General features: G+C 42.3%; 1 protein-coding gene across 1 annotated transcript in view; it reads left to right on the top strand.

Moving 5' to 3' along the window:
• LOC126092472 (multidrug resistance-associated protein 1-like) overlaps window positions 1-25,923 on the top strand; it is a 409,434-nt gene that overhangs the window by 369,886 nt on the left and 13,625 nt on the right. The window contains exons 29-30 of the mRNA XM_049908086.1: window positions 11,871-12,196; window positions 15,186-15,300. Of these exons, the coding sequence (XP_049764043.1) occupies window positions 11,871-12,196; window positions 15,186-15,300 (441 nt within the window). The remainder of the gene's footprint in view (window positions 1-11,870; window positions 12,197-15,185; window positions 15,301-25,923) is intronic.

Raw genomic sequence — 25,923 nt, 5'->3', positions numbered from 1 at the left:
CAAATTCCTTTGTTATTATGTAGATGTAACAATACCTTTAATTTCTAGAGTGTAAATGAGCATAAAGTATTTCTTTGTTGTTACACAGATTTTTAATGTTTAAAAAGTAATTGGCTTTTGTGTAAGTCACAAACACTTGGCCAATATTTACTTTCATGAGACACATGTTCCAAAATGGCAGGTAGAAAAATGTGAAAATTATATCACAGAAATTAAAGCTTTTAGAACAGTAGGTCCCTTCTTCAGGGAGGAAAGAGGAATGAAAGGGAATGCTGACGAGCAGAGTTAGGTCATTCAAAATGTAGGTTAAGAGTCACCTATCTGTTCTGAAGAAAATGTGAGGCTTACCTTCCTCCTTAAAACAGGTCAATCCCTCTTCACATGAATTTGGAGTGACCGCTGATACTACCACTTTCAAATTCCTTAATGTGAAAGTATTAATTCCTCATAAAGACAGATCATCATGTGAAGGAGTACAATATGGAAGTCAGTTAACAATAGAGAAAAGAAGAATAAAAAATGGTGTCTGGCAAGGAAAAGCTATGAGGCATTGGGCTATAACTGTGAATGAAAGACAAATGACAATAGGAGGAGCAATTGGCACAAAGCATAAGACAAGATGATTGATGCAAGGACTATCATGAGTTAAATACGAGTTGATGATGAGAGAGGGAAATAAATTGAGGAGCAAGCTTGATGCTACATTTAAACCTAGATCAAGATTACTGTAAAAGCCATTCATGTAGGTGGGCATCATGTACCTTTGTTTTAACTGAGAAAATGCGTTTGTCAACTAATTGCCATGTTCCTCCTCATAGCAAGATACTTCAATCACTACAATCTTATTATTGATTCTGTATGCAAAGAACTTATGAGTGGCCTCATGGTGAGGATAATTGGGACAACATGTACTTGAGTCTGGCCCAACATGTTATTATGCCTTATTGCCAACTGCACCAGAACAAGAATAAAATGTTGTGAAACATTTTGGGTTATACATTTATATCTTGAGTTAATATCTGCAAAGCAGAGGACAATGGCAAAATATCTTTCAGCAACTTCCAATTGAAGTAATTGATCATATCATAGTTGTCTCATATGAAAAACTTGATTCAAAATATCTTTAGGCTAATTCACAGATGGTGCCCACAATAGTGCCAATTTACTGAGCACCTAGGCACTTTGCCACTTTGTCTCTATACAACTGGTAGGTCTTTAGCCCTGTAACTGTGAACTATGGGTTTTCTTTGGTGGTCTTGTTCACTCTATTGATAAAACGTTATGTCACAGGCAGTAGGAATCTTGGGTTAATAACCTGGATCAAGAAAATGATGCAAACCTAAGAAAAGTCCACTTTCACTTAAAGGTTTGCTATATACTGTTGAGGTGAAACAATTATCAATCAATCTCTGGGGCACCTGTTGCACCATAGCTGTGCTAGGTTTGCTTAAGTGTGAAGTCAGCTTTTGTTTTCCTACCTCACATGGAACTTGCATATAGGTGTCTGTTTCTGTTAAACTCTCTTAACAGTTCATTGAGCCCTTGGGCAATGCCAGTATCCAACACAACAAGAAAATTTGTGACATTATTGCTATTGAACACACAACAATAAAAATGGGACAAGATAATGAAAACTGAAGACAAAATAACTGTCAAGAAGTAATAGAAGGTGGAGCATAAAACATATTCATCTATTTCATCATACAGAAATGATACTATGGGGTAGTTAGAACACTGGTTGATGTTTTGTCAAGGTATAGTAATGCTGAATCTAAAATAATTTGGACTGTACACAATCACAATATAACAAAACAGTTTATGAATTAATGGCCAGAGTCTATGTCCAATGAGCACAATATTATGGCAAGTGACAATGTTAGCATCACCTGATGATTGCAGAAACATTGTAACCATTGCACACACATCTGGCCTTTGGTTATTTCAGCATGAATTAACACTGTGAGAAGTCAAAGAACCGACAAAATTCAAGATTTCGCAATCCACGGTTGCTTCATCAGGAAAGAGGGAAGGAGAGGGAAAGACGAAAGGATGTGGGTTTTAAGGGAGAGGGTAAGGAGTCATTCCAATCCCGGGAGCAGAAAGACTTACCTTAGGGGGAAAAAAGGACAGGTATACACTTGCACACACACACATATCTATCTGCACCTATAAAGACACAAGCAGACGTATGTAAAGGCAAAGAGTTTGGGCAGAGATGTCAGTCAAGGCGGAAGTACAGAGGCAAATATGTTGTTGAATGACAGGTGAGGTATGAGCGGCAGCAACTTGAAATTAGCTGAGGTTGAGGCCTGGTGGGTAATGGGAAGAGAGGATATATTGAAGGGCAAGTTCCCATCTCCGGAGTTCAGATAGGTTGGTGTTAGTGGGAAGTGTCCAGATAACCCGGACGGTGTAACACTGTGCCAAGATGTGCTGGCCATGTACCAAGGCATGTTTAGCCTCATTACCAACAAACACTGTCTGCCTGTGTCCATTCATGTGAATGGACAGTTTGTTGCCGGTCATTCCCACATAGAAAGCTTCACAGTGTAGGCAGGTCAGTTGGTAAATCACATGGGTGCTTTCACACGTGGCTCTGCCTTTGATCATGTACACCTTCGAGTGTGCGAATGTATACCTGTCCCTTTTTCCACCTAAGGCAAGTCTTTCCACTCCCGGGATTGGAATAACTCCTTACCCTCTCTCTTAAAACCCACATCCTTTCGTCTTTCCCTCTCCTTCCCTCTTTCCTGATGAAGCAACCGTGGGTTGCAAAAGCTTGAATTTTGTGTGTGTGTTTGTGTTTGTGTTTGTTAGCATCTCTATCAACATACCAATGCTTTTGGTAATTTACATCATCTTTGTTTTTAGATAAATTTTTCCGACGTGGAATGTTTCCCTCTATATATATATATATAATAGAGGGAAACATTCCACATGGGAAAAATATATCTAAAAACAAAGAAGCTGTAACTTACCAAACGAGTGTTGGTATGTTGATGGGAGACAATAAAAAACACACACACAGATTTCAAGCTTTCGCAACCCACAGTTGCTTCATCAGGAAAGAGGGAAGGAGAGGGAAAGATGAAAGGATGTGGGTTTTAAGGGATAGGGTAAGGAGTCATTCCAATCCGGGAGCGGAAAGAATTACCTTAGGGGGGAAAAGGGACAGGTATACACTTGCATACACATACATATCCATCGGCACATATACAGACACAAGCACATATGAGGGCCTAAAATCTTGTCACAATATCTGACAACAGTTAAATCTTGCTGATTCATCCATACAATTTAATGAAGAGGTGTTCGAGTGGTTAACACATCTTTAGGGATCCTCCTTGATATTGATCTCTTTCCATAATGGTTGGGTCCAAAAATCATGTTCCACATTTCCACCAGATGTGAACTGTCATGAATCATTCTCCAGACAAAAGCAGGACTCGTCTGTGAAAAGAACATTGGCAGAACAGTTCAACTGTCTAGGTGACATGTTGATGACTCCAGACGTTCCCTTCTGTGAACACACGCCAGAGCTATACATACAGCAGGTCTCTGGTAATAAAGGCCACTCTACTAAAGCCTTCTGTACACTGTTTGCTTCAATATAACATGTCCAGTGGATTCTGCAAGCTCAGATGCCATTTTCCATGTAGTACTAAGCTGGTACCATCATGCCTTTACAGCCAAATAATGGTCCTCTCTTTCTTATGTCACACATTGACAGCCCTGCTCTGATCTTTGTGATACAGTTTCTGTCTCCACAAACTGTTGGCACATCAACATCCAATAAACAACAGAATGAATCGCCTGAAGCCATTGGGACACATTAGTTTGTGCTTCTCCTGCTTCCATTCTTCATATGGCCCTCCACCACGGATAGTCAGGTAGGCATTTTCCCTGTGCCATACTGTACCACCACAGCAATTGTTGATGTGGGACTACCCGGCAAACACTACCTCATTTGATACTTGCACTGACATCATTGGTGGCATGGTTTTCCATTGACTGGAATGCCATCTTCCATCCAGATCATGATTGTATGGACATCTGTTAACAGTTTGTGTGATTATATCAAGAATTAGACTCAGGAGAGGAAAATAGCAGTTTGTTGCTTTGATTTTGGACACCAATGACTCTTTAGTTGGCAATATGACAACTTTACTCTATTGCCAAATGAACTGTAATTCTAATATAATGTACTGCCTCTTTGCTATTAAGATACAGTTCATTCTTCTAATATAAGGTTCACTATACCTCCCTGAATGCCAGAAGTGGTGTGCTATTAAGGACAGCTGTCCATGCGAGTTGAATAAAATTTCATTCATTTTAAACAAATTAATATCATTCTTGCCATATTATTGCAAGAGGCAGCCTCAGAATTTTCTCATCCATATTTGCATGGTTTAAACTTATAGGAAGTAAATTTGAGCCTGTTGCATATTTTGATTCTTTATATTTAATATGACATATTTTACACTTTAATTCTGCATATTAGTCACATTTACTTGCCTTTAGAGCACAATATTATATAATGTGAATAATAGTAAACCATTTCAATTTTGATCCATAAAATATGGAATTGCCTTAAAGAATGATAAACCATTTTCTTTGACAAAGATCTCAGAGTTTTCACCAAACAGAGATCAACTCTTGTTACTTCAGAGTACTGTATTTTGGCAAACCACCATGGTGCAATCATGTTCTAATCTCTCGTCATATTCCAAGGTTATTTTACTCTCTTCTTATTTTAGCCTTGTTTTGAGCTGAGGAAGTAATCAGGGATCAACAACTGTGAATTTTTTGGACACCATGATTATTACTGACAGGACTGTTGGAATGAACAGATTTGATGTTGTTGTGGACCACAGAGAAGTTAGAACAAATTTTGGTGGTGACAATACAAATCATCTGGAATTATTCAACCTTACACGTTCCCAAATTACCTCATTTAAGTATCCATTTGTCACTTCTTGCAATGGAGAAAGATCATTATCTGCAGATAAATGCATCAGCCTAAGTGAGGAGAATTTAGCTTATTATTCGCCAGCAGAAAAATGCTCCTATTGGAGCACAAAAAGGCGAATCTATTATTGTTTAAGAGACTCTCACTGAAAAGTGGGGGCCTCATTCTACCTTCCTCAGCACCTTTAAAAAATTTCCCAAACTTTTTCATATGGAAACACATTCACACTCTTTTTTAACATGCAGCTCACCTCTCTAACTCCCACAACCTCCCATAACTGTAACTTGCTCACAGCCACTAGTCCATCACTCAACAGTTGCTCATACCCATTAACTTCCTCTTCCCACTCTCACTCACTTATTCAGCCTAACTCACTGTCATTATCTCTTTGTGCCTCTCTAATTGCCACTGTCTCTAGTCTCACAGCCACTGCCATCACCTCTTGCTGTCACTGTCTGCCTCTTGCTCTCTCTCAGTGCTGCTGTATAATTTATTCATTACCACTGCTGCTGTCTCTTCTCATTGTCATTATCTCTCTCTTCCCACTCGCCTCCATGGCATGTCAGTGAAGATTTAAGCATTCAGTGCCAGCATTCGACAAGCCCATTGCTCTGGGGGTTGTATACTGTTGTGCTAAATCATCTCACCCCACATAGTTCACAAAGCTCCCAGAAGAGGACAGACTCCAACTGGCTGCCCTGGTCAGTGGTGATAGAAGCTGGGCAGCTGAAGCACAAGATACACATTAATAAAAGGCCTCAGGCCACTGTGTTGGCTGTGATAGTAGTGAGGGGAATTACCTCTACCCTGTGGGTAAACCTGTCGATGGTTGACAGTATGTAATGAAAGGGGTCTGAAGGGGGTAATAGCCCGATGAAATCAATGTGTATGTGTTGAAATCTTCGTTTTGCTATGTCAAACATACTCATGAGGGGCTGTGCATGACATCCTACTTTTGTGTACTGACAAGCCACAAATGCTTGCACCCAACTTTGACATTGTTTTATCACTCAGGGCCAAACAAAACGTTCGACTACCAGATGTGTGGTGGTGCATATGCCAGGATGTGCTAAGTAGTGAATACTATTTAAATGTCCCAGCGGAGAGGTGTGGGGATCACTGGACATATGCGTCCTGTTGAAATGTCACGCCAGATGGGTGACAAGAACCCAGGAAGTGTCCATAACTTGAGTTTGAGTCCTGTTTCAGTACTGGAGCGCAATGTGGCAAGTTCAGGATCATCTGCTTGCAATCTAGGGAGTTCGCTGATGTCCAGTTGAGAAGATAATACTGAAACATGAGATAAAGAATTGGTGATGACATTGTCTGCTCCTCTGACATAATGTATGTCATTCGTAAACTGGCATATGAGGTCTATTTGATGGAAACATCTCAGGGATGAGTCCTTGCTTGTTTCGTGGAAAGAATATATGAGCAGTTCATGGTCGGTAAATACCACGAGCTGGCGACCTTTGATATTGTCTTGGAAATATCTGACAGTGGCATAAACAGCAAATAGTTCTCAGTCGAAGTTTGACCATTTGCATTGGGAAGCAGACAGTTTGTGGTAGAAAAATCTGAGTGGCTGTACAACTGAACCCACAGATTGCTGAAGTATTGGCCCACTGCCATATCACTCACATCTATAGTAAGCCAGATGGGAGTGTCAGGGATGGGATGAGTGAGCATAACAGCCATCTGTAAGGATGATGAGATTATCAAATGCCCGTCGCATGTCTGGACGTGACTACCCGAGATCCTGAAGTGTTGTTACCTGCTAGAGCATCTGTCAGTTGAGCTTCTATGTTGGCAGCATGGGGAATGTGCTTGTGGTAGTAATTTGCCATTCCTAGGAAGCAGTGGAGGCCCTGAAAGTCTTTGGGCAAAGGTACCATACTAATAACCTTGACCCATTCGGGTAGGGGGCGGTGGCCGTCGGCAGAAACCATGTGGCCCTGTAAAGTGACACCAGTGTGGCAGAGTTGTGACTTAGCATTGTTCACTGTGACACCATTTGCTTGTAATAGTTGTAATACTGTATTAAGTGAAGTTCATGTTCCTTGAGTGAGGAAGAAAAAATTAACGTCATCCAGATATGCATTCGTAAAGTCTAGTTATCCAACCAACAAGTCAATGAACCATTGCCCCATCTGTGCAGCATTTTTAAGGCCGCACAGCATAAACAGATACTCGAACAATCCGAATGGGGTGATGATGGAAGTTTTTTCAAAGTCTTCGGGTGCCATTGGCAGTTAGCTCAAATGGCTCTGAGCACTATGGGACTCAACGTCTTAGGTCATAAGTCCCCTAGAACTTAGAACTACTTAAACCTAACTAACCTAAGGACACCACACACACCCATGCCTGGGGCAGGATTCAAACCTGCGACCGTAGCAGTCCCGCGGTTCTGGACTGCAGCGCCAGAACCGCTAGACCACTGCGGCCAGCATTGGCAGTTAGTGGTATGCCTTGTGACAGTTGATTACACTGAAAATTTGTGCCCCATGCAGTTAGGAAGCAAAATCTTGAATATTTGGGACAGGATAATAATCTAAAATTGTTCTGGTGTTAAGTGCCCAATAGTCACCACAGAGGTGGAAAGTGTCATCTTTCTTAGGCTCCAAATGAATGGGTGACAACCACCTACTAGTAGAAGGGCGAATAGTCTTACTGTCTAAAAGTTCCTGAATAATACCTTTGACATGTTTAAGTTTTTCTGGGTTGAAATGCCTAGCCTTTGCACATACTGTTGGACCTTTTGTGGTATTTATTCTATGGACAGTACCGTTGTTGATCGCAAACACCGACGGGGAAAATGGACCAGCACCAGATGCAGTATGACTAAACTGTAGTGCACACGCTTGTGTGTCCCAGGCCTGCAGATCAGCAGCAGTGGCAGTGATCCACTGATAGTCCTTGTCGTAGAGCTTGGTGGGGTACTTGGTAGTGTTGTGAACACAGCTTCTGTCCAGCAATAGAAAAGTCATGTGGCATTGGCAGTGGATGCAAGGAAGCAGGGTGGGGGCTGGGGCCATGGTCATGTGTGTCAGCTGGGTGACCTGCTTAGATGCGTCCATGAGCTTGGCTTGCACGGAGGCGATGAATAAGTGGAGGGCTTCATTGCTGTCCCGAAGCTCGTCATTATGTGATTTAAGGGAGAGCACTGCAACAGTGGCTTCAGCTAGCTCACACAATACAGTAGCACTCTTGGATGAGAGGGAAGAAATATCGGGACCAGTGGTATGATTTACCAAGTTAAATATTAGTGTACCTCATTGTAGGTTAGGTGAAAGACCACGGGCTAAGAGAAAATCTACCATGAGCACAGGTTCATCCATGTCGGCAATAACGAAAGTCCACTGTAAGGCGGTGTTAATGTCCTGCAGTTTAAGGTTGAAATTAGTTATTCCATGAGACTGGATCAAGAAATCATTGGTGCCTCAAAGCAGGGGGCAAAGCTGATGCTAAAGTTTAATACCTGCGGACTAACCTTGGCCCCCATGTCGACTAGAAACAAAAGACAGGACACTGCATCTTTCACATACAAGTGTCCTGGCATGTGAGGTGAAGAAGTAATAAGGGACAGGTGTCTGTGCGATGCAAAGTGGCCCATAGCACCTGAGTGGAGTCATGCTATTAGTTTGGGAATGCACAGGGGGAATGATATTTCTTAGCTGTGTTGCCAAAGCAAGAATGGAAATAACACCAAGCAGAATGGCACGTAGCATCGTCCGTTGAGCTGGCTGAGGTTAAAATGGCAGTGGAGGGTGCCGCAGTAGATCTGGTAGGAGAGGAGTTACAGCAGAGGCTGCCAGCCAGCACAGGGTCTGCGCACATGCGAGGAGCGAGCGTACACCCTCTGTACTGAATGACCAACCCATGAGGCCTGAGGGCATCCCGGGGAAGGCACGCAGGGGGTGGCAGAATGTTGTGAAATTGGTTTGTGATCTTCAGTGTAGTGTCCAGTGGGGCTGAAGTTATGTGGACAAGGTGAATTTGAACTTCCAGAGGAAGTTTGAGCAACCACATGGTCCAAAGTTTAGCATCTGGCATATGATGTGTGTCAATCATAGCACGGAGATGACACCAGAGCTGGGATGGGGATCTGGAACCCAGCTACTCGAGACTGATGATGAGGTGGATAGCTTCCTCTGCAGACCCAGATAGTCACTCGAGGATGGTGCATCAGGCAAATGCATATTTGTCCATAGCAGGAGGCAAAACCACGGTATCACAGATTAGCTTCGGTTCATCATGGAGGTTACTTAGTAAGAAAATGAATTTTGAGTTGCCATCCACGATGACATGTAGCTGCAGGATGTGGTTGACCAAGGCAAACCATGTGCGTGGGTGGTCCTTGCAAAGGGGTAGCAGCTGAGTCCAATGGACGGGGGAGTCTTGGCGTAACTGTTTGTCGGAACCTGTCACTCCCTGTCCATAGCTCTGCAGCATAACAGGCTCGAGTGCAGTAGTGGTGTACCAGTTCACAACACAGTCAGTGGCATGCGGAATGGTAGGCGCGGCTGGCTTGACCATGATCGAGAAATCAATGATTCGGGTGTTCAATGGAGTAACACCAACAGGCATAGAATGGACCAGTGCGGAAGAGTCGACCGTAGTTGACCGCTGTGTGGAAAACGACAGAGTACAGTTTCTGGGCCCCTCCCCTACAGGTGCACTAAAATTGTTAAAATCACCCAACATTTATGGAACACATGCCACATGCAGCAGATGTGGGGAGGAATAAAGCAGACACTGGTAGTTGCGGGGGAGGGGTGGGGGGAAGTATTTGGGAGGGCTTGTGCAAAATCTGGAGTTCCGGGATAAACATGCAATTTCCTGTATTGAGCATTCGGCTTGATTTTTACCACCACTGTCTCAGGTGGAAAGTTCACACTGGCACTTGGGAAACTTGTAAACATGTGGAATGTTCACATTCGACGTAAAATGTTCACATGTGAAGTTTTGTGCATAAAAACATTTTGTTGGTACAGAACACTGCCACGTGACTGCTGATTCATGTACGATAACAAAAAGTTATTGTTTGTACCTAATGCCAGCACACATGGTTGTGGGAATGTAGAAGTACTGTTCTGTTGAGTACCGCTAGCTGGTGTGTTTGGAAACTGCATCAAACTGTTGTGAACACAAGGTGGATAATTAGAAAATGATGCCAAAGTGTCCATTGGAAAACCTAGTTGGCACATGTGCAGTGTTGCAGGTGGCAAGCGATCCATTGTGTACTGCTCAACAGAATGAGAGTTCGTTGTAGCACTGACGAATAAATTTGGGATCACCAGTATGGGGTTAGTGTTATAGGATTGCCAGATCCAATGATGTACACTATACCACATGTAATAAGCACTATTTTATTGGTTCGTAGCACACATATAAAGATATACACAATGCTTGATTCTCAGTACATTTGTTTTCTGTACCACACACAAACACAGACTGCTCACAAAGAGCAATATAGGATTGGGCCCCTCCATGCCCACACCAATGTGATGACCAAACCAAATGTTCTGCTGTCACTTCCTTATAACATGTTAGTTTTTGAATCAGGAGTCACAGTATGCTGGCTGTGATGTTGTCCATTTTTCTGGGTAGGATTACTCATTGACATGGTCCATCAGGAGACAGAAAGTGGATGAAAGTGATTGAAGGGTAGTGGTTTGTAAGGGCAGAGGGAAAAAAAGTGCCTAGGCAAGATCCAAGGGAAAAAAAACCTCAGCAAATGTAGGACGGGCAGTAAGAGCAGTAGCGGCTTGCTAGCTGTGACAGTGATGCAAGGTGAGGTTACGTTTGTGCAAGGTATCGTGCATTGTTACCTTTGTTGTTGCGGGTGCTCATTGTAGATGGGTCAGTCTGGGTGCTGCGGCTGGGCTCCTGTGAATTCTCCTGGGCCTGCTGCAGCAGCTTTGTCCCTGTGACAGTCCGAGTTCATCATACATTAGCGGTCGATCGGCCATAGATCAGCTCACAGTGTAGGAGGTGTGTGTGGCTGGTTTGTGTGTCTCATGTTTCTGTACAGTTGTGTGGAGAGTTTTTGGAATACCTGCAAGAGGGTATCTAGCTGATATTCACGGTGAAGAACCGCGGTGTGTGTGTAACGCGGAGCATTGCTTATGATTCTGAGTACTTTGTTCATTCACAATGAGCTTGCAAAACAAAGACGTTATACGTGACTTTGTCGATAGTCGCACAAATGTATATTTTCATTTATTGCAAATTGCAATTTTTTCAGGTCCCTAAGAATAGGTATGACTTTTGGGTGGATCAGGCTATTTCATAGGTTAAGTAGGCAATGGGATGCCACTTTGAGAGGAGTAAAAAGGTTTGTGGGAAGGAAGTTTCTCATTCCCAGGCCCAGAAAAGGGTATGATTAGTTTCTTCCAGAACTGAGATGATATTTGGTGATGAGAGGGGTGTTATTTATTAGCTTGTCTATGAGTATGGTCAGAGGATTAGGGATATGTGTCAGATGTTGCATTAAACACTGATCTTCCTTTTTCCTGCTTTTTCTGCTTCTTTTCCAAAACCTTTTATTAGTGCTGATTTGATATTGCTACAAATAAAATACTCACTACCAAGTTGTGGTTGTTGGTGGAAAAGGAAGTTAGCAAGATTTAAAGAATTTCATGTTTCCTAATGTTTAGTATCTATATATTCTCAATAGCTAAAGTTACAGTTTTTAAAATATTGCAACAGACATTGTATCCAATTTTTCATTTTTTCTGAGTTTTTGTAAGGTACGCTTAATGAAATGAGTATTTTTTCTCTTCTATCCTCTGTGCATTCTTAAGGTTAAAAAATAATTGAAATTTAGACCTTTGTTACACATATACTTGCAAAAAATAAGTTACTAAATTTACTGAATTTTCTAATTTGCCTGTTTAAGGTTGGAATAGTTGGCAGAACTGGAGCAGGCAAGTCTTCACTGACATTAGCACTGTTCCGCATCATAGAACCAGCTGGTGGCTCAATTGAGATTGATAATGTCGATGTAACCAAGCTGGGATTATATGCTCTGCGGTCATGTCTCACTATCATCCCTCAAGATGCAGTTTTATTTTCTGGGACATTGCGTCTCAATCTTGATCCTTTCAACAAGCATTCAGATGAGGAAGTATGGCATGCACTTGAACAGGCACATTTGAAGACTTTTGTGGAAGGCCATGCTGCAGGCCTCAGTCATGAGGTTACTGAAGGTGGTGAGAATCTCAGGTAAAAAGGAAACTCAAATTGTAATTTTTTTCTTATAAAATTCATAGTAATCATAGTATTAATTGTGAAGGTTACACCTTAAATATAATCTGAACTACAGAGCATGTCCATAAAGTATCATTTTGTTCTACCGCCATTGCATCACTAGTGTTGAAGTTCCACACAGTCAGACTCATATCTCTGGTTCATCGTCTTTTCATTACCACTAGTATAGAACAGTCATGTTGTGCTTATACAAAGAATGTTAAGCCATGAAATTCATTGTCGACTTGTAGAGATTTGTGGTAAAAATGTAATGACTGATGGAATGGTGAGAATGTGGGTGAAACAATTCAGTGATGAATGATTCAATGTCCATGGAGTGTGTGGCTGTCTGTTGTTTGCTTTAGACGAAAAAGTGAATTAGAAAGTTCATGAAAACACAGTTCACAATAAGAATGCTTTGTGATGAGTTTCCACATATTTCAAAAGCTGTTTTGCATGAGAGTCTCACAAATCATGTAAATTTTCACTTACTGTATTCCCATTGGTTTCTGAAAATGCTTATGGATGTCAACAAAATGAAGTGACATGCGCGTACTTTAACATTTCTTAGTCAATACAGTGTTGAAGGAGTTTAATTCTTAAACAAAACTGTGACTGGTGTTGAAACTTGGCTTTGTAATGTCACTCCAGAATTAAAACAACAGTTGATGCAGTGAAGACACTCACGTTTTCCAAGACATCATGTGCACTGTTTTCGAGGACAAACAGAGTTTTTTGACTCTTGAGTTCCTTCCCTGAGGTGAAACCATCAATGTGGTGTGATAGTGTGAAACAATGAGAAAACTTTGGTGCACAATTCGAAACAAGAGGCATGGAATGCTCGGTCTAGGCATTGTGTTGCTACTTACCAGTGCAAGTCCCCATTCTGCTGGTGTCACTCCAAATTTGATTCCACAATTCAGTTGGGAGAAGTTTGATCTCCTTAGAAGTTTGATCTCCTTCCACACACCGTAAACCTCACACCTCTGACTACCATCTGTTCTTGAACTTGAAACGTGACTTTGGAGGAAGGTGATTTGGCAGCAATAATGACATAGAAGTCAATGTTCATCAGTGGCTGACTTCATTGGCCACATCTTTCTATGAAGAGGACAGAGAAAAGTTGATTTACCACTATGACAAATGTCTGAACAATGGTAGCAGCTATGTAGAAAAGTAACTTAAGGAATTCTCTTTCTTGTAAAAATAAATTTTGGTTTGAAAAATGTTTTTATGAGTTTTTTCCCAAAGTGATACATACATTTGGACATACCTATAACAATATAATGCTCTGTTTCCAAGGAGTAATCATTAAGCCTTAATCATCTTGAAGAAAGAAATCAAGCTGCGATGATGAATCTTCTATCCATATTCAGCCTTCAGTGCTAACTCATCTTCTCCAATGATGGATGACTTGATAGAGATACTAATCATAGACATCTGTGTTTAATGTGTTCTGGAAACATTTCATCTTGAAAATTGCATTGTAGTCATTCTTGAAATGCATACAGTACAGTGGCACCTTCATTTGAGGAAAGAGAAAGTAGACGCTGGGTGCTATCTCAGGAGAATATTCAGCTGATTCAAAATTTAATAGCCCAAAACAGCAGGAAGCATGTTTGTCCTGCATAGAATATGCTGGGGCAGAGTTGTGGAACAAAAACATACTCCTGAGCAGCTTGCTATGACGCTTCACTTGACAGCCTTTTGTAGCTATGTTATGAAATTTTGGTAGTATACTTTTGTGACAGTCTGCTTCTTATGAGTATATTGCACTATGGCAGACCCAAAAGCCATGTAGTATCACCTTGCCCAATGAGGCTGGGTCATCTCCATTTTTGGCAGTGAATCCACAAGTTTCCGCTACTGGCTTTGATCCTCTGTCTCAAAGTCACAGTGAGACACACAGCACTCATCCATGTTGGTTAGGTGGCTATAGAAGTAATCTGGATTGGCTGGACACAGCTACAACATTTCTGCTGCTGCTTCAATTTGACTGGCCTCTTGAATAAGTATAAGCATTTGCAGAACCCAGCTGCTGTGAGATACTTTATCTGCAAAGAATTCTGCAAGATGAAAAATGATCCATGACAGATTTTCACTTTTTCCACTATCAACACTGATGTTCGAGCAGCAGGCCTTACACTTCTATGCATTTCCCAATTCTTCAGGAAAAGATTGTCTGTCAATTTGTCCTTAGTCTTCAGTCCCATCTGATGAAACTGGAAGCATATATGCCTCCTAACCACTGTGTCATATCGTGATGCATTGTTTCCATACACTTCCACCAGCTCAGTATGGATTGTTGCAGTGCTGTTACTCTTCAAATGCAGAAAATGAATTACTGCACAAAACCCCACTTTACCGTTGGGGTGTATTGTTTTGTTTTGGCTCCTTTGGGAGCATGCTATAGTACAGTGGCATGGGATTTCAATGTGTGCCATGATTACAAACATGTACCTGCAAACAAACAAAAAATAAATTTCATAATTTTCTTGTTTCAAAGTGGTAATTTAAAATTTTATTACTACCTCTCATATGCACACAATACTATAAAAGATTGACGCTTGAGGAATGACAGTTTGTCAGGTTAAGTTGGGAGGGGCAAATCAAGACATATATTGAAACAACTTCCAAATTGTGTTACTCGATTTATGAACATAGTGAGTCATTGAATAGGAAACATTGCTCAAATATTACATTGTTTAATATATTACTCAGTCTGTAGATGGTCTGCTTGTGACTGGGAAAGCTTACTAATTTTATTCCAAATATATCACTTATTACTCTATGGCTGGTGGCTATTGCATTCATTCATTCTTCAATTCCTAATAGGGCCTCAGCCCTGATGTGTCTTTCATTTAGTTTTTCCTGTTAATTACAAATATTTCTCTATACATGTGCAATACATTTAAATAAGACAAGAAATAAAATATGAAATAATGGGTCAAATTTGTGGTTTTAGTGTTGGGCAACGTCAGCTGGTCTGCTTGGCCAGAGCCCTATTGCGTAAGACAAAAGTGTTGATTCTAGATGAGGCTACGGCTGCTGTTGACCTTGAGACTGATGACTTGATACAGGTAAGCTGTAGGCCAGTAGTTCTGCATAGAATTTACACTGTTGACAGTGACAGATTAAGGACCAAACACGGTTGAATAGATGTATATGTGTATGATTGCAGGTATGTAATACTTCTAACATTCACATTACATAGCTGAGAATCTGCTTTTGGTACCTCCTGGAAATCAATTGATGTAAATCATAAATAAATACCCATGGAATTTAATAGCATTCCTGAAGAGAGACCATTCCAATTTACTGAGAGATAATTGCGTTGTACCAAAGAGCTCTTTTTTTCAGTATAGACTACAATGCTTCAGCACTACTCAATTGTGTGGGACAGAAGAGCTTTATATTTCATATTCATGCTTGTCAAACATGTCTTTGACATTACCAACCATATAAGAAGAGACTTAGCATCTTTGAAGTTGACATCCATTACTGGGAACAGTATTGTGCACATCCTTTCAATGTGATCATATCATTCACTAACAACTGTAACCTGACTGCACAAGCCATTCTCTGAACTAGCCAGTTGATACTGTAGCTAACTTACTCCCATTTTAATATTATTCCACTGCTTCTCGTTCATCCTATACTTGACCCCATATTGAATGTCCAAGCCCAGATTTAAATTTCAGCTCAATTTATTTATTTTTTACCTCTCACTAAAAGAAAATTATGCACCACAAACATCAATAATAATATTAACTTCATGAAAATCTTTGCTTCTGACTGCCCATGTCATGTACTCCCTCTGTTAGATCACCAGAAACTAGTCACAACAATGGTTATGTACTGAAGGCACACAAAGTCGAATATCTTCTTGAAACTAATCACCAACAAAAATATTACAAACACACATGAAAAACTATATTATATTAACATTCCATGTAAAGATTCATATTGGGGGCAGCCATTGCAATGTTTCACTACCTCTTCCCCCTTCCACCCTCCTCCCTCCCCCCTCACCCATCCTCCCACTGATGTTTTCTTTGGTAAATAGGACACTGTAAAAGTCAGTACAAAGAAACATATCACAAAATTACCATGGAATAAAACTGAAATGAAAAAAATTGAATCCACACAGTACATGTTGGCCTAATGAAAAATAGCACATGTCATACCAATGAAAATTTAAATAATATCCTAAAATTTCTTGCCCATATTTGAAACCTTCTAAACACTTAGGACACTTCTTTATGATTCAACTAATTAACAACTTGGCATACCAAAAGTATATAATACATATTTTCTAGATTTCAATAAATTGTAATTTGGTGGTAATGTTAAGTTTAACAAAAATTACAAAAATGATACACTAAGTCCATTGATTATGGCTCTCTTCTCCCCAAATACAATGAAATGGTCATTTTGGCAAACACAAGGCTTTGGTTGCCTCCTCTGTGTCATCAGCATTGTGGTAGTTGCTTGCTCGCACTGAACCCTTGTCTCATAGTCCTTCCAGTGCTCCAAGAATGTGAAATACAACCAGCAAAGACAAACACTGGCTTTATTATCTGACCCACATTTCAGTCTGGTAACGTGTATAAATAGAAACCTCTCATCCCTTCAAATGGACAAATAAGCAAATCATGCCAATAAAGTTGTCTATACCTTTAATACCCCCTCCAAGAATAATTTGTGTGCTACATCAAACTTCTCAGTTTAGACTAGGTAGCAAAATAAATGTGTGATTGCTAGTGATTATCAAATTAGTAACAATATATCTTATAGTTTTCTAAAAGTAATCATTGAGACAATTAAGCAAATACTATTCATTCTTATTCTATCAGAAAGCCGAACATAAAATATAAGAAACAAGTTAGTAGGCAGTCTCTCCCACTGTAGGTAGTGGGGAGCAGACATGGTAATTACGATTATAAATAATCACTCACACTTCCATCATTTACTGCGAATACTTTTATTCTTACAGCATATACACAATGAGAATAGCATACAGTGCATACTGTAGTGGAAAAGATATAGTTGTTCTTGCTGCAGTAGGGCAGCAATATTATGGGGGATAGAGCCAGTGGTTCTTCATCCCACCAGGGCCTCCCCCCCCCCCCCCCCCCTCACACACACACACACAAATTCGGGACACAGTGACTGGTGTACGTCATGATGCATTGTCCTGCTGGCAACGACGAGTGCCGACATACCGTAGTCTGCCAGGTGCCTGTGCGGCCATAAAGGGCAGCTGGCCCACGACATCAGTGGTGGTGTCGATGTGGTGGTGATGGTGTCTGTTGAGGTGTTGGTAGCTGGTGGTGCGTTCTCTGGTGCAGCTGTCAGTCTGCTGGCAGCAGTGTCTGGGATATCAGTCATTGTTATGAAGTGCTCCGTGGCCAACACAAGTGGTAGCCGTCCAATGAAAGAGTAAATTTCAGACCACCTTGTCGATTGTAGGTGGGAGGGGCATGGATTGCTCTAATGACCTCAAGATCATGCTGTAGCCTGACTGTCTCCTGTCAAATTTGGCCGTAACCATGAGTAGTGAGTCCTGCAGTGTTATGGAAATTTCTTCTGGGAGGTAGTCTTGCAGGTCTAGGGCGACTGTAAATTGGCTTGAGGGGCCTGGAGCTGGGACTGGTGGAAGGTAAACACCAGGTGTGCCCGCTAAAGTCCACGCCAGTTTTAGGCAGTTCAGTGACACTTGTCATTTTTCCAGCTTGCAAGATATCAAAAGTGTTTGGCTCTCATTTCAACACCTTGTACAGGCCATTGTACACAGGGTGGAGGGCAGGTTTGATGGTGACAGTCCTGAGCATGACGTGTGCATTCAATTGGAGGTCCTTGTGCACAGAGGTGGTTGGTTTGGCGTGGGGGGATGGCAGTGGAATGCGGACATGACGAATGTGGTCCCTGACATGTTTTACTAGGTCCAGCAGGTTGACAGTCACAGGGTCAGTTGTTTGTGATACAAAATCTGCTGGGAGGATGATTGGTTCCCTGTACAGCACCTCTGCCAGCAAGGCATCCAGGTCTTCTTTGTAGGCAGCTTGTGTGCCCAGCAGCACCCAGGGGCAGGCCTTCATCCATTCCTGGTCGTGGCATACAAGCACTGTCTTGAGGGTGCAGTGCCACCGTTCCACAAGTCCACTTGATTGAGTGTGGTAGGTCATCATAGGGAACCTGTGGCACCCACAGAGGCAGCTGGGCTCAGAGAACAGTGCCGACTCAAACTGCTGCCCATGGTCAGTTGTCAGGGACTCTAGGCAGCCGCAGCATGCAATCCATAGTGTGATGAAAGCTCGGGCGACAGTATCAGCCAAGATATCAGTCAGAGGTGTGGTCTCCACCCATTGAGTTGTCCTGTCTATGGCTGACAGAATGTACTTGTATCCATTTGAATCTGGGCATGGCTCCACGAGGTCTATGTGGACATGTTTGGAACGGCCCTTCAGGATGGGGAATATCCAGAAGAGCGGTTGGATGTGACATCCTGTCTTGGCCCATTGCTGTCACATGCAGGCTCTCATCCATGTAGTGCAGTCCTGTTTAGTGTTAGTCCATACAAAATGTTTTGTTATGAGTTTCAGTGTTGGGTGTACTCCAGGCTGAGACAAGTTGTGAAGGATGAAAACTGTCTTCCGGAAGTTCTGTGGGATGACCAGTTGTTGCCTACCATGAGATGAGTTGCACCAAACTAGTTTAGTTGTGCCTGCAATGGTGCACTGTTTAAACTGGAGGCCCATCGTGTGTCCAGATAGCAGGGTTTGGAGGTTAGCATCAGTTGCTTGTGCCTCCACTAATTGGTCGAAGTCAAGGTGTGTCGATGTGGTGGCAAGTCATGAGAGGTTGTCATCCACCATGTTTTCTGCCCCCCGTACATAGCAGATGTCCATAGTATATTGTGAAATCAAGTACAGGTGCAGGAATCATCGAGGGGAGGTAATGGCTGGTGGGTTTTTAATAGCGTCAGCCAGAGGGTAGTGGTCTGTGTAGACAGTAAACGGACAGTCCTCAGTGTCATCTTGAAAGTATTGAACTACTTTGTATATGCCAAAAGCTTACTGTCAATGGTTGACCACATTTTCTGGGAGTTGGTCAGTTTCTGTGAGAAAAACCATGGGGACTGGGTTGCACTGGGGACTTCCTGTTGTGGCACCGCCCCAATCGCCCTGTCACTGTCGTTGGCCATTATAACCATATGGGTGTCTGGTGATGGGATTGCCAGTATGGTGGTCTGAACGAGCTTGGTTTTGATGTTCTTGAAAGCTGCTTGCAGGAGTCCAAGTGAGCTTAAGTTTGCCTGATGTATTCTTGCCAGGGAGTGACCCTATAAATGGTGGAAGTGTTTGTGTGGCGTGGGGGAGGTGTTGCCAGTAAAAATTAATTACCCCTAAAAATGGCACAACTCTTGATAGTCCATCAGGATGGTAAGTTATGGATTCAGTCTATCTTTTCCAGGATTGGGTGGATGCCCAAAGTGTTGACAAGGTGGCCTACAAATGTAACACATTTTTGCCGGAGTTGGCATTTGTGCTCGTTGACCACAACCCCATGCTGCACTAGTTTTTCAAATACAATTTAGAGGTGATTCTCATGATCTTCAGCTGTTTGTGAGAAGATAATTATATCGTCCAAGTAACAATAGCAAAAGAGCATGGTAAAAAACAAGCCGTCAATTAACTGTTGCCAAGTCCGTGCTGCGTTCTTTAGTTTGAAGGGCATAAAGAGAAATTCAAATAGTCCAATTGGTTGATTATTGCCGTCTTTGGATGATCTCTGTGGCCATTGTGATCTGCAAATGTGCTCTTTTGCAGTTGATCATGCTAAAGATAGTTGCACCAGCCAGTTCCTGGGAGAAGTCCAGAATATTGGGCATGGGGTAACTATCAGTGATGGTGTATGCATTCAGATGTTTGTAGTCCCTGAACAGGTGCCACATTTTATCTTTTTTCATTCTCATAGTAATTGCTGAGACCCACACACTTTCTGATGGCCTGATGGTGCCCTGCGTAACAGTTCCTTGATCGCAGCCTTGTCGACTTTTAGTTTGTGAGGAAAGAGGCAGTGGGGCCAGCGTTGGACAGGTGGGCAGAGGGCAGTATTAATCTTTTTATGGAGCTGAAGTGGAGTAGCATGTGAGGGACATGAGCCACTTGTGGAGGTGATATCACTGTTTACACTCTTCTCACTTGCAAGAGCACTATCACTGTTTTTGCACGGCTTACTCATGGGAACATTGTCACCAGAAGTAAGAGGTTCTGAAGACCCAGTGGCATCTCAGGCAGGTGGCTCTCCTTGTTGCTGATGTGACAACAGCTGTTGCTATGTGATGTGCAGTTGTGCCATGAGCTCAGAGCAGCAGTTGCAGAGGGGTTTTTTAACTGCTCGTGATCTGCCATTGGTGCAGCGGAGGTAGGTGTATGCAGTAATCATGGTTTTAAGCTCCTTGAAAAATGCCTGGCACTTATCATAAGGTCCGATACTGTTTCAGAGGTAGGACAAGGAGGAGGTGGAGTCTTGTCCATCGGTAGGTGGTCACTGTTTACTCTAGTGATTGGCATGTGGCCATCGTGATGTAGTACTATGGCCAGCAGGTTATAATGCCTCAAAAAATCTACACCCAGCACTGGCTCTACGGTGTTGGCCATGTAAAACATCCAAGGGCGAGAGATGTAGTTGTCCAGTTGAACTGTGATAGACGCCATGCTTATCACGGGAATCACTGAATCATTTGTGGCGCGGTGTTCTATAGCGGATGGTACACTTTCCAGATGCTAGCTGAGGTGGCAGCATACACTGGCGCCCATGTTGACTGGAAAGTATGCCCTAAGGTGGTTGTCGCAGATGAAGAGCCACATGCCATTAGAATGTAGATTCGGGATACGATGAGAGTTGTCATGTTTCATAGTGAGGTGGCTTGAAGCAGAGGAGTGACCTGATAAACCTGTGTCAGGCTGCTTTACTAGCTTGGGTAGCTGCAGGGTGCATGACAGTGGCACTTGTTGGCACTGAAGTGTGCATGGAACCAGCAGGAGGAGTGTGGCTGAGTAGACACAGCATCCTGGCCGGGTGAGTTGTTGTGACGGTTAGGCATTGGTCAACAGTCGGGTGTGAATGCGGCGGGTGGTTGTTTACATGCCACAACAAACACAGCACCTGGGTCCATCACAGTATGTGATTGTTGGTGCCTTGCCACAGCAGAGTCTTGTGAGACTGCTGTGGGTGTGGCGTGGACGGGCTTGGCTGAGATTGGAGCAGGCCGGTGACTGTTGGTTGCCTGGGTGCTGTGCAGTTAGCAGTGTGCAGTGGTCTCTGTGGGCATGGCTAATGTGCAGGCTGACCCAAGCTGGCTGTAGATGCAATAGGTGTTGACATTAGTGCCGGAGCTGACACGATTGTATATTAAGGCGTGATGATGTGTGAGGGCAAGCATCCAGTTGGCAAGGCATAAATGGGTTTCGAGCAGTTTGTCCTCATGCATTATCGTGGCCATCTGTAAGTTTTCAGGCAGCTTGAGAAGCCATAGTGACCAGAGAGCACAATCTGGTAAGAGATTTGTGTCAATTTGAAGGCAGAACCTGTGCCAGAGTGCTGACAGAGTATCATGTCCCAGCGACATCTCAGTGATGGCTAGGTGGAGTTGTTGTCTAGGTGAATGTGACAGGCACTGTAGTATGAGCATATTCTCTGTCTTGTATCTGTGCGTGGTAGGTGCACGCAATAGAAGGTCACTGATAAGATTGATGTTGTTGAGGAGAGGTTCAAAAGCACCAGAAACTCGTTATGATTATCTGTGATCCCGGCCGACTGCATCCTGCACTCGCAGAGCGTGAACCATACTTGTGGAGAATCAACTTATAGTGGTGGCAGATGTAATTTGGTGTGTGGCTGGTGGTAATCTGCATGGCGGCAGGCGACTGGGACCAATATGAGGTTGCTGTAATCATGCAAAGTACATAGTGCAGGTTTGTGAACACTGCCTGGTAACACTGATAGAGGTGGCAGCTGGCATCATGGTGCAGTAGTCGTGGGAGATGTGTCAGTAATGTGGATGTCAGTACCAATTATCATCAGCGTCATGGAGGATGGCATTGTTGCGGGGTACCAAGGAATGTGGCATGGTGGACGGGTCCTGGTTGGTGGCAATTGTACTGGATGGCACATTAGTGTAGGTCACCCAACATGGTGGCTGTTGTAGGTACTCCTTGTGTTCCCATTGTGTGAGGGTCGTAGTTGTGGTCAGGCTCATCATATTGATATGCTGTGTTTGGGAGGTATGAAAAGCCTGTGTAGTTGCAGGTAGACACAGTGTGCCTGCTTATTGAGTGACATCATGTGGCAGGTCTGGCCCGAAGCATGGGACAGGTGTTGTTGGTGTGACGTCATCGTGATGTCATGACATGGGTTGTGGCACAACCATAACAAGTGTGAGGTCACCTGGGTGATTTGTGGTATCACACAGAATGTAAAGTTCAGGCATAGGCTGTGGAAAAACATGGTCTGGTGCAGGAAGCTCACTTGTAGGACAGATTTGTCCACAGCAACCCATAAATGTTGGTCATTTACAGTGGAAGGCAGTCGTATATGTCGGTGATTGTTTGTCAACAGTTGCAGTACTCTGGAGGATGTCCATAATTTGGTACATTGCATGCGGCTTGTCAATAAGCGTTGAGTCATTAGAATGAAAATGAGTGTGGTGTAGTTCATTAACAGTGTCACTAATTGGTATATTAGTATCGCTAGTTAGGTGAGAAGTGGGGAAAGTGGCAGGCAGCCATTGTTAACAGTGTATGGTCACTGTTGATGTACCACAGTTAATAAAGGAAGTGGCAATCTTTGTCTCACCACTTTCAATGATAACATCATACTAGATTTGAAATTTAATGTGTTCGCCCATTTGGCAAGAGGTAAGGATGCCCTGGTTTGGTGGTTGTTGAAGCAATGGGAACATTGTTGCCTGTTTGAGGACCACAGTTGCACTGGTTTCATCATCTGGGAATCGGCAAGATCACAAAATAAATGTCACCTAGACAAAATAAATGCACAAATAAATAATCTGTAGTGTTGCCAGGCAATGAAGCCCTGTTGTGGGATGTATTCTTCATGGCGAGAAGTTTGTATCCCATAGTGATCAGTGGCGTGCCAGCACAAGCATAACTCAGTATTTCATGGCACAGTTGAAAAGAAAATAATAGGGTCACTGCTGCAGGTAGTGGGGAGCATGCATGGTAAATTATAACAATAAATAATCACTCACACTCCCGTCACTTACTATGAATACTTTTATTCTTGTAGCATATAGACAGTGTGTGTAGCATAGAGTATGTACTACAAAGAATTGATATGGTAGATACAGTTGTTCTTGATGTGGTAGGGCAGCAATATTATTGGGGGATACAGCCAGTGGTTCTATTTCCCCACACCAATGTGGTAAATCATACCTAACTTAGATATTGATCATAATTCAACCCTCCACAAGCTTATTACCTGATAACACCTTATAGCTTAACTCCTAAGTTCTCCTGAAATCATCACTATCTCTCCTAGGAGATAACTTGTTACTACCCTTATATTACCATAAAGTGTGCATGCAGGAGAATTTCTCCCAGCAGTCCATACCACATATATAATTTCAGATCTGTGATGTTTCTCAAACCAAATGCCTTCTTAGAACTTGGGTATGCCAGCAAATACTCATTTGCATGGTGTTTCTGTTTTACTTCAAATGGCCCATGGTACACACACCAAAATTTCTTTATTTAGCCTTCTATTTTCTTTGACTACTGCTTGATATTCACCAAAAATAAGTCCCCAATTTCAAGTACAACAGATTTCAGTCCACTTTCATGCCATCTCTTCATTTCTCTTGCCTTTTTCCTCATTTGACCCTTCTCACTTTTCTCCTTCTCCTGAGCAGGTAGTTCCTGAGTAACTGGAAACTCAACGTCTTCCTTTATCAAATTACTAGGTTCAACCCCAGCATAAGCTCACATGGAGCAGGCCCAGTATCCTCAAGCTGTAAATTACTTATAGCTGTCTCAGATGTAGGCACATAGTTGACCCATGTTTATTAGGGTAGTAGGCCAGCACAACCTATTCATCTCCTTCACAACTCTCTCAGTTATGTACCCTTGTGGGAAATAAGCTGAAATTTTAATGTGCTTTACACCATTGTTCTTCATGCACAGCTTGAACCACTTTGACACAGATTGTGGTCCATTGTCTGACAGCAAGGCCTCTGACTTACCCAGTTGGGGAACAAAATCTTTTCCAATATATCAACCTGAGTTCACTTGATTGGACAGAGTTTGGAAAAATTTTAAAATCTGTCTAATGTCATAACAATATAACTACACCCTCTTCTTAACATCAACGAAGGACCAAACAAATCTATCGCTATTAATTCTCTGGATCTAGTAGTCAGTACATTTTGCTCAAATCTTGAATTGGCATGGTAGTTGCCCTCACATTCTGATGTGTAGCACATGCAGCTAGCCTCCTTTTCACCATCCTTCCAAAGTTGTTAAATATGACACTTTCTTTAAGCTTGGCATGGTCCAAAGTATCCACAACTTTCATGCATTACAGTAATTAATTTTACATACTGGTCCAGGAAGCTTAGTTTCCAATTTACTACTCTGTCACCTTTCCTTCTAAATAATGGATTTTTACCTGCGGTTAACCACCTGAGTTCAATTAGTGCTTGACCATCTTAGGTTTTCATTTGCATTTTGCTCAAGTCTAACACTCTGGAAAACCTTCTTAATTGTGCTTTCACCTTTAACCTTTACAAAGTATATTACCTTTGTCTCACTCCTGTCCTGTTCTCCCTCTTGACCATTCCCATTCATATTGTTTGGCACCCAAGACAAAGCATCTACTGTAACATTCTCATCACCTCTTAAATAATGAATCTCCAATTCAGATTTCTGCAAATACAGTGCCCACCTAGTGTGCCTACTATGTTGCACCTTAAAAGTTATAAGAAAACTTAATGCCCTACGATCAATGAAGACAATAGTTTTGTTACACAATAACTACTGTTCAAATTTCTGGGGCCCCCACACCAAAGTAAGAGCTTCCAATTCAGACACACTATAATTCTTGTCTGATGCTGAAAATGTTCAATTATCATATGTAGTTTTCTAGTGCTGTACCATCCCTTCTGATGTGTGTACATTTGGAAACACTTCCACACCCAGCACATATCCACATGCATCCATAGCAATGCAAAATGGGATATTAAAATCAGGATGGTATAATTTGACTAGGGATAGGACTTTCATGTTTGCAGGACATGTACGTTACTATGGTCTGCATTAATGATTAGCATTTGAACCATGTCAGTCTGTGAGTTCAAGGTCAACTTCGATATTGCTGCATAACAGCTCCTGCCAGTAAAATGTGCCTGCAGATCTCTTTGTTGCTTTAAACTGATGGCAGTGGATCAGTGTGATTTGAGCAAATATGCCTGATACCCCACAGATGTATGCCTGAAATGTACTGTGAAATCAGTAAATTTGAAAGAGGGTGCATTGTTGGCATGAGAGAGTGTGATGCATCCATCCAGGATACTGCTGCTCATGCAGGACAAAGTTTTTTGGCAATGCAATGGGTGTGTGCCAAATGGTTCAAGGAAGGATGCAGAACACAAGATGGGTCAGGTTGTAACACAAACAGGACCA

Source organism: Schistocerca cancellata, chromosome 7, assembly GCF_023864275.1.
Source record: "Schistocerca cancellata isolate TAMUIC-IGC-003103 chromosome 7, iqSchCanc2.1, whole genome shotgun sequence".
Lineage (NCBI taxonomy): Eukaryota > Metazoa > Arthropoda > Insecta > Orthoptera > Acrididae > Schistocerca > Schistocerca cancellata.
Note: the sequence above shows the minus strand (reverse complement) of the source record. Positions and strands in the feature narration are given on the sequence as shown.